General features: G+C 42.3%; 2 protein-coding genes across 2 annotated transcripts; both read left to right on the top strand.

Annotated features, from left to right (window-relative positions):
- The first annotated feature begins 1,898 nt into the window (after positions 1-1,898).
- Positions 1,899-10,349, top strand: LOC118735191. Its single transcript, XM_036464834.1, has 2 exons — positions 1,899-2,189; positions 9,437-10,349. Exon 2 carries the CDS (start codon positions 9,449-9,451, stop codon positions 10,034-10,036), a length of 588 nt encoding a protein of 195 aa, XP_036320727.1. The 5' UTR covers positions 1,899-2,189; positions 9,437-9,448; the 3' UTR covers positions 10,037-10,349.
- LOC118736213 lies at positions 5,293-7,420 on the top strand. Its single transcript, XM_036466300.1, has 2 exons — positions 5,293-6,903; positions 7,361-7,420. The coding sequence occupies exons 1-2, from the start codon at positions 5,293-5,295 to the stop codon at positions 7,418-7,420; spliced, it is 1,671 nt and encodes a 556-aa protein (XP_036322193.1).
- Positions 10,350-10,437: the final 88 nt, after the last annotated feature.

Genomic DNA, 10,437 nt, shown 5'->3' with positions numbered 1-10,437 from the left:
GCATATGCTAAATTTCTCGCACCTAGCTAAAGTGCTTGACAAAGGCAGAACGCATATCTTCAACATAATAACTTAAAGTAAAAAAGTTTAAGGCATGCAATAAAAGAATACAACAGAACCAAAAAATGTTCTCAAAACTATTAAACATAAAAAATTGCACGAATAAATTTCATAATTTAAAATAAAATATCGCAATTGTTTTTTATATGTACATACATATTTACAAAATAAATCTTAAATCACTCACAGTAAGTCCTAAACATATAAATGACTAATAAGAAAAATAATAAATAACAGTAATATGAAGAAGTATGTCGAGAAATCTCTAAATAGTAGCGAAACTGTATCTCAATAATAACAAGTAATTTTAAGCAAAAAATACAACCGACTTCAATGCGCATTTAGGTCGTTCTGGTTACGTAGATCCGACTGTCCTCCCTTTTCTTAAAATCGTTAAAAAAATGAATACGTATTCTACAGAAAAAATCAAGAAACATATTTAAGGATTTTAAGTAAAAATAAATAAAGGAAAACTTGTTCGTGATATCTCGACCAAGTTGTATTCATGATACAAAAATCTAAAGGTAAAACCGCTGAAAGGCAGCAACATTACAAAAATGTTTTCAAATTTCCAATCTCACAAATACATTCTCATTTTCGGTCTCAAATAAATGAAAATTTCAATATTTTCATCTATTTGTTTTTTGTTTTACTTTTATTTGGCATTTGAGTTGCTCTCAAAATTTCAATATTATAAAATAGACAAACTTCAAAAAATAAATGATGGCCGACGAATTGAGCAAGCGGTTTTACCTTTAAATATTTGTATCATGGGTGTATTAAACAAGGGGCCTTATGCATAAAACCTAAGCAAATGCTTTTTCTTAAAATTTCAGACCTTTCACTAAATTTTTTCAAATAAATTTAAGTGAAAGGTATGAAAATCTGAGAAAAAGTAATTGCTTAGTTTTTATGCATACGGCCCAAGGTGTTATTAACAACTCAGTGCGGCTCTCTTTTAAGATACTATTATGTAGAAAAATATAAACAAACGATTCAAAATTCATACAAATGGATGGTTCTTCTGAGAGCATGGTCAAATTCAATCACGCTTTGTTAGATACAATTTGATCTCTACTAAATAATATACTTCCTCTGTAAATATTTTATGAATTGTTCCGAAATTCGCTCCGAGCGCGTTCACTGTTGATCATTTGATTTAAATAGTTTATCAAACAATTAATACTATTGTCTAAGCCGCCGCTTAAGCCGAGTTCAGCGGCCGTGCGCGCGCACTTTGGCGGCAGTGGAGTCGACGCGACTCCGAAAATAATTACCGAGCGCGCTCGGCCGCCTCCCAATCGTCGTGCGAAAATCCGCACAAGCCAGTTCAGCTACTCAAGTCGGACAACGCGCAAGCGCCCCCTTAATATCAGCAATTTTAAAACATCTTTTTTACTGTGTCCTCCAAAATATACTTTGAATATATGAGCAAACTATTAAGCAAAATACATAAAAAATTAAAAATTGAAAACCAACGTATTTCCTTAAAGCGGAAAGAAACTGTGTGTGTGCAAGGTGAGTGCGAAAGGCAACCATTGGAATTATTCATGGTCCTTCGCAGCCAACCGTGGCCCAGCTCCTAAAAGAAAAAAAAAAAAAGAGAAACATTTTAGAACTTAAAAATAAATTAATAAAACCTACAAAAAAAAAAATCGGTTCTCGTACGTCCGCAAAAACAGACATATAAAAACAATTTTAAGAGTGGAAAAAAGATACAAACAAAAGTGCACGTATATACATACATATACATATACGCAACAAAAAAAAAAACACAAGAAACGTGAAAAATAAAAATTGTTAAATTAACAAAACATATAAATTTTTTTAAAAAGAAGTGCGCAAACAAGCGTTCGAAGTGCTACACACAAGTGAACATATTCACAAAAGTGCAAACAATTTGAAAAAAAACGTAATTTTGTTGCGCAAAATTTCAAAAATTTATATACACAACAACAACTAAAAGAAGAAGCAAAGCGCAATCAGCAGCCATCAACCAACCAAACCATCAGCCAACATTGGAGCGACATCACCAGCATCAACATAAGCGGTAACAACAACACCAGCACAAGAAGACCCCGGCGCAAAAAGGACTTACACACATTCATATACATAAATCAAGGAAAGTAGTAAGTAGGCAAATTTTTAATTTCCTTAAAAATTTAAATAATATAACTTTCATATTCTTGAAAGTTATATTATTTCTAATAAACTGCCAACGGGCATACATACGTATATGCATATATATACATATATATATATAATTAAATAAAAGGCGTATTTATTCTCGCCAAAAACGGTTTCACTAAAATTGCGGATATTTTCTTGCCGCCCAAAAATCTCACATCGGCAATTTGCCGCTATTGAATTTTGGTAGAAACATTCCGTTTTCCGGAAAGCGGTATATCTCCACTTACCGCCAATCTTATATATATATATAAGTATATGTACATATATACAAATTCTGATATATACCCCAAAATAAATTCCGTTGCAGTTTATATGCCTACTGTGTCCCACTGTGCAAGAACAAAATATTAGCACATTAAAATCACATACTTTCCTCTGCTTACCAATTTTTGCCGTTGGTCGCATAGTTCGTTGAACTTGGCTAAACAAATTGCCGAAAAACATAAGTGCACTATTTCCCATATATCATATGTACATACGTTAGCACATATAAACATTTTTACCAGTTGCATTTTCTGCAACTATTCGTATAATAGCTAAGAGAGTCGCTGCTATTTATCGAACAATACAGTCCACACGCAAGAATGATAGAATACAAGATTGCGCCGATCAGAGAGGATTTTTGAGAATAACTTTTGAGTGACGTCACACTGGTGCAATTGCGAGAGAGAAATGCCAAAACGTGAGCAAGAATCGAAGAAGAAGAAAAAATGTTGCAAGGAAAACGTAAACAAGTTGCACAAGTGTGACCTCATGCAAACAACGATTCTGTCAAATTCGTTAAGAGAGGAATAGCGGTCCGAGATCGGCGCAACCTTTGTATTCTCTCAATCGTGGTCCACACGTACCAAGCGCACTCTAGCTTATTTTAATTTATTTCAATCTTGCTTTTCTCTGCTGCACTCACCAAGCTAAGAGAACGTAAATCAAAGCCCGCTCTCTCAGCGGTGAGCGGCTCTTTACGTATTATTATATCCACTTGTGCATTCCCGCACACATACATACATACGCACTATAATCAAAACAAATTCTCTGTTGTTTTCGTTTCTTAACTCACCACTGCTGTGACAAAGCATAGCTTAGCCATATACTCGGCTTCATACGTAAATATTTGTACATACATACGTACGTACATTTTTACATTCTACATATTCTGCACTTTTGTACATACGTGCTAACAAAGAATATTGTCACACGAATATTATCCATAACGCGATAAGAAGTGAGTTCAAGATATCAGATACATGCAACCCAGTAGGGAAAGCTCCCGAATTGCATTGGTCTAGATAGTGATAAATAACCATTACTTTTTCAGTATTTACATAATTAGTTATATCACATTAAATATTTATACATACGTATATTTCACCACGTATATAAAAGTGAAAAGTGTTTGTGATTTTTTTTTCTCGTACAGAAATTTTTCAAATCCAAATTCCGCGGATTTAATTGGGACGCTCCGTTTTCCACGTAATAAAAAGTGCTGAACCAAAAATTAAAGCAAATATAATTTCACGTAATTTGCAAGAAACAAAAAACACAAACACCGCCACAAAATCTTAAAATTCTTTTCCTGATTTTCTGTGGCACAAAGTGCAATTTTTACTCGTTTGACATATATTTTTCTAATTTTTGCGAACGTTATCTGGGTGGTACTCAGTAAAATTTGATAAATTTTTCTCTCAATTTTTATACGTGTGACCTTCCACAGCATTAAAAATGCCACTTGGACACAGTCCACCAAAAATGTCTGAAATCGAGACAAGGTCAAAAACTGCTTCGCAAGAAGCCACCGGTGGTAAGAGGGAACCCTCACCGCGCCCGAAACCTAAAACCTTTGACCCATCCGCTCAAAAGTTTATAGCGGAAAGTGACAGTATCATGAGATACTGTGCAAGATTCAGTGATGCACCGATCCAAGACCACACTGAATCATATCTTATGATAAAAGACAAATCACTAGATGATTGTTGGGCCCGGCTTCAGTCCGCCTATGATTTGGTTTTTTCAAAGCCAGATGACAGCCTACCCGAAAACTTTAAGAGTTCGGTAGAAGGCAAGTACTTCACTTGCCTTGAATTATATGAGGTGACCAAAGCTAAAATTGCCGATCAACTGTCGTTGATTAAAGCAATCGCCGCACCGAGTCCACCACCCCGCGTGGAACACACCTCGGCAGAGGCAAACGTTTTTCTTCAAGTCCCACCTTGTGACACGGAGACATTTTACGGTGGTTACGAAGAATGGCCCGCTTTTCGTGACATGTTCACAGCGGTGTACATCAACCACCCGAAGCTCTCCCGTGCTCAAAAACTGTATCACCTCCGGTACAAAACTCAAGGAAAAGCCGGTTCCATCGTCAAGCAATACCCGCTCAGCGATGATAACTTCGGGCTGGCCTGGGAAGCTTTACGGTCACGATACGAAAACAAACGTATCTTGGTTGACAACCAAATTAAAATTTTGATGACTTTGCCGACTATTCAATCCGAGAATAGCGAGCAACTTCAAAGGCTGCAAACATCAATTAACAACTGTCTGTCAGTTCTTAATTCCCAAGACGTCTAGACAGACAGTTGGGATCCCATATTGGTGTACATTTGCTCATCCAAATTGCCCGAAACCACACTGTCACTTTGGGAACAATCTCTCTCTTCTCGAAGAGATTTACCCTCATGGTCACAAATGGACGATTTTCTTACTTCAAGATACGAAGTAGTCGAAAGACTTAACCGGCTTCATCCAAGCCAAAATAAACAAAAACCAGTCGCTCATCAAAATGCTGCGCAAAACAGGTCCTTTAACAGGACTCAAACCTTTGTGGCAGAACCTAAGAGGGAACCAACTTGCTCTTACTGCAAGTCCCCTCATCCCATTAGAGTCTGCCCACAATTTAAGCGAATTTCGGTACCGAACCGAGTACAATTCGCAAACCAAACCAAGCTGTGCAAAAACTGCCTTGGTAATACCCATAGCACTAATGAGTGTCCGAGCAAGTGGTCATGTACACATTGCCAACAACGACATCACTCCCTGCTGCACATGAACCCCAAACCACAATCTCGACACTCCAGTGCGCGAGCGAATGAAACCGCCGCACAACACACTACTGCCCAGTCGACACCTCCCGCTCGACAAGCGCAGTCAAGCTCCGATTCCAGCGAGCAACCGTGCTGTTCCAAACAAGCACAAATACAATCATTGCACACCGACAATGATAGCAAAATTCTCCTTCCAACTGCCATAGTCGCAGTTGAACACGAGGGTGAATTGTTTCAACTTAGAGCCCTGATTGATCAAGGCTCACAAAGAACTTTCATTTCCTCGAAAGTTCAAAAACGGTTGAAACTACCATTCGAACATTCCAAGTTCGAAATTTCCGGCATGGGCGGACATGTAGTACAAAGCTCCTCAAAGCTTTGTCCACTCACATTGGTAGCACCAAAAACCATGCAACGGATAAACACACAGGCTATCGTGTTACCTCAGCTCACGAGGCACATGCCTACATTCACCATTAGCCGTGAAAACTGGCAGCAATTCAAGATCCTTGAACTTGCTGACCCAAGCTGTCACATACCAGCTCAAACTGACATGGTAATCGGCAGCGATATACTTCCACAAATCCTGCTGGAAGGTATACAAAATATTTGCGACACAATACTTGCGCAAAAAACAATATTTGGCTGGATTCTCAGTGGTCCAGTAACCGAAAATGTGGTGTCATTCTCGACACAAGTAGAAGAGTGCTCGAATGCAACTCTCAGCTCTCAGCTTCGAAAGTTTTGGGAAGAGGAGGAGATTCCACAGCCTCCACAAATTTCCCCGGAAGATCAGGCTTGTGAGCATATATATGCAACAACAACGACTCGTGCCCCAAACGGTCGATACATTGTGCGACTTCCATTCAAGGAAGAATTTCCAAAAAAGCTGTCTCTGGGCCACTCTCGGTCTGCTGCACTGCAGCAGTTTTTTAGCATGGAGCGATCGCTTCAGAAAAAAGGAGACTTAGGCACAATGTATAACAATGTGTTGCAAGAATATCTCGACCTCGGTCATATGGAGCACACGAAGCCATGTGAGATAGTAACTAATGGCAAATACTTCTCATTCTACTTGCCACACCATGCGGTCGTCAAACCAGATAAGGTAACCACCAAAGTTCGCGTGGTATTCAACGCCTCAAAAACATCTGGTTCAGGAAAATCCCTGAATGACGTGTTGCACACTGGTCCCACACTCCAGCCAGATCTCGTGCTGCTCATTCTGCAATGGCGAATGCACAGATTCGTGTTCAATGGCGACATTGAAAAAATGTATCGTCAAATACTCATCCATGAGAACGATGAAGATTTTCAGCGAATCTTATTTCGCACATCGGCTGACTCTCCTGTCACCGATTATAATCTTAAAACCGTAACGTTCGGGGTTAATTGTGCACCATACCTCGCTATCCGTACCCTGCATCAATTAGCAGATGATACGATAGCGACATTTCCCTTGGCTGCCACAATACTTAAAACCGAAACGTATGTGGATGACATCCTATCCGGAAGTCATGATATTGACAACGCCACTGAATCACTTCTTCAAGTGATCAAAGCGCTTAAGTCAGCTGGTTTCATACTCAAGAAACTAACGGCCAATCATCCGGCCATCTTAGAAAAATTTCCAAAGGAGGATCTTCTCGACTCCAACTTTTTGAAATTTGAGAGCGCTTCCACAACCAAAACTCTTGGTATACAATGGAACGCACTCACCGATAAGTTTTCCTACACCATTCCGCCTGCATCGACATCGAATGCCGTCACAAAGCGACAAATCTTATCCTCTGTCGCAAAACTTTTTGACCCGGCAGGATGGCTATCGCCAGTGATGATTCAAGCAAAGATTCTTCTTCAAGAACTTTGGCTAGATGGCGTTGATTGGGACGAATGTGCCAAACCTATATCTTTAGCAAAATGGCAACAGTTCGCAGAAAATCTGCCAGCTATATGCCACATCGAAATCCCTCGATGGGTTAATTGCACTCCGGGGCAAGATACCCAAATCCACGGGTTTTGCGATGCCTCGGAAAAAGCATATTGCGCTGCGATTTACATCCGCGCAGATGCTAGCAACCAAAGATATTCCACTCTCTTGGTTGCAAAAAGCAAAGTCGCACCATTGAAGACGGTAAGCTTGCCACGCCTGGAGCTGTGTGGTGCAGTCTTACTCGCAAAACTGGTCGCAACTGTTCGAAAACAGCTCAAATTGGAATCGTGCAACATATTCTTATGGTCAGATTCAGAGATTGTGCTAGCTTGGCTTGAAAAGCCACCATGCACATGGAAGACGTATGTATCCAATCGTACCTCTCAAATCCGGGAATATCTTCCAACCGGTACATGGCGCCATGTTGCCAGCCAAGACAACCCAGCCGACCTCGGCCCCCGTGGTTGCAAACCGCAGGACTTGGCAAATTCCCCACTCTGGTGGCACGGACCAAACTGGCTCTCTTGCCACATGGATGCATGGCCAAGGTCAAAGGCATGCAGTGCATCTCCACCAGAAAAGCGCAAGGTGGAGGTATATCACGCGCTCGAAGAAGAGGTCGATTTTCTTGATCGCTGTTCTTCTTTCTCTCGAGCACTCCGCGTGACTGCGTACATGTTCCGCTTCGTGAGCAATGCCCGCAACAAATCAAAGGGGTTAGCTACAATCACCTATCCGCATCTGACATAACGAATTTCAATATGCAAAAATTCGTCTTATCAACGCAGCGCAATCACGCCATTTTCCGCGCGAAAAAAACGCTTTGCAAGATAAAAAGCCACTTAACAAAAAAAGTCCTCTAATTGTTCTCAATCCTTCGTTGGACAAAGACGGACTTCTACGGGTTAATGGCCGATTAGCACATTCCACATTAAGCTATAATGAAAGGCACCCAATAATTCTCCCTACCGAATCGAGGTTCTGCCAGCTATATTTGGAGTTTTTACACTCGCTGCTTCTTCACGCAGAAACACGATTAATGCTCCAAATGGTAAGGCAAGAGTACTACGTACCAAAGCTGAAACCTCTAATTAAAAAATGCATCTTTCAATGCAAAGTGTGCACGCTGTACAAGCAACAAACACGCACCCAAATAATGGCCGCTCTACCCCCTGAGCGCTGCAGTTTCTCACTCCCATTTTCCACAACGGGAGTAGATTTTGCTGGGCCATTCCACATTAAAGCATCGGTGCTAAGATCTACAACCCTTATCAAGGGATACGTTGCAGTTTTTGTCTGTTTTTCCACAAAGGCAGTGCATCTCGAGCTATGCTCGGATCTTACAACCGAAGCTTTTCGAGCAGCATTCGCCCGCTTCGTTGGCAGACGAGGTTTTCCCTCAAAAATGATGAGCGACAATGGAAAAACGTTCATTGGCGCCCAGCGCGCAACAGAACGCGACTTCGTTAAATTCCTTAACGAATGTTCCGCAGACATTGTCAAAAAATATGCCCCTCAAGGCATCAACTGGCAATATATACCACCCAGCGCCCCCCACATGGGCGGCTTGTGGGAATCTGCAGTGAAAAGCTTTAAAATCCATTTAAAGAAAACCGCTGCAACCCACAAGTTCACTTTCGAAGAATTCACGACGCTTCTGGTGCGAATTGAAGCAGTCCTCAACTCGAGGCCTCTATCCGCACTTTCTCAAGATCCAGCTGATATGACAGCACTTACTCCGGGTCACTTCCTTCGAGGTGCACCGCTGTTGGCCATTCCCGAGTCTAATGCGGAAAACCTCTCTCTACTAAACCGGTGGGAGAAAGTCAAAGCACTTCACCACCAATTTAGTCGTCGCTGGAAAGAAGATTACCTCAAAGATCTTCAGAAGAGATACAAGTGGAAAACCCCACAAAGCGATCCTCAGCCAGGCGACATCGTCGTGATCAAAGAAGATTCACTCCCCCCCACCGAGTGGCGATTGGGACGAATCGAAAACGTTCGCCATGGCCCTGATAACCACATACGTGTCGTGGAAGTCCGTACACAAAATGGAGTTATCACGCGGCCACTTGTCAAACTGTGCTTCCTTCCAAAAGCACAATAGATAATTCTATACATATTTTCCTTCTGTATATTAAGGGTCTTAACTTCCCGTTTAAACATTGTACACAAGTACTTCTCGTTTCTCTGCCTTTGCTTCTACTTCCAGATCGAAGACATCATGGCAGCGCGGAAGGCGTGCCCCCTGGCTCCAACGGCAGAGACAGACAACTGCCTACAATGCCGGCTCTGCCACCGTTACCACGCATTGCGGACGTGCCCGGCCTTCAAGGCGATGAAGCCGCCGCAACGGTTGGGAGTAGCCCGCGCGCAAGGCTACTGCGTCAACTGCCTTGCGCTCACCCACACTATCGGGGAATGCGACTCGCCGGGTAGTTGCAAGACCTGCGGGCCAGCGCACCACACGCTGCTGCATGTGGCAGCCAACACGCATGCGCGCACGGGGCCAAGGGAACAGGGGCCCAAGAAGAGGAAAGCGGCCACAAAGGCCCCAAGGAGCGTCAAGCGGCGCGCACCGCCGAAGAAAAAGGCGCTGAAGAAGGCGCAGAAGAACCCGCGCAACCATGCGCCGCAACCGCCGCGCAAGAAGACCGCCCAACGGACGATCGCGCGCACGCTCCAAGGCCTACAAACGGCCAATTTCCAGGGCCGCACCACCCACCGCGTCCTGGGCAACACGATCCGCGCCCTGAAAGAGCTGCAGGAGACGCTCAGCAACGCATTCCTGCAGGGCGGGGATGATGTCTAAGCCGCCGCTTAAGCCGAGTTCAGCGGCCGTGCGCGCGCACTTTGGCGGCAGTGGAGTCGACGCGACTCCGAAAATAATTACCGAGCGCGCACGGCCGCCTCCCAATCGTCGTGCGAAAATCCGCACAAGCCAGTTCAGCTACTCAAGTCGGACTACGCGCACGCGCCCCCTTAATATCAGCAATTTTAAAACATCTTTTTAACTGTGTCCTCCAAATTATACTTTGAATATATGAGCAAACTATTAAGCAAAATACATAAAAAATTAAAAATTGAAAACCAACGTATTTCCTTAAAGCGGAAAGAAACTGTGTGTGTGCAAGGTGAGTGCGAAAGGCAACCATTGGAATTATTCACTATAGTTTGATCTGAGTTAATATATTCTTCAGTAATTAATTATAC

This window comes from Rhagoletis pomonella, unplaced genomic scaffold (genome assembly GCF_013731165.1).
Source record: "Rhagoletis pomonella isolate Grant_MI unplaced genomic scaffold, Rhpom_1.0 Rhpom_scaffold_00003, whole genome shotgun sequence".
Classification (NCBI taxonomy): Eukaryota; Metazoa; Arthropoda; class Insecta; order Diptera; family Tephritidae; genus Rhagoletis; species Rhagoletis pomonella.
This window is presented reverse-complemented; position numbering and strand designations above follow the sequence as displayed.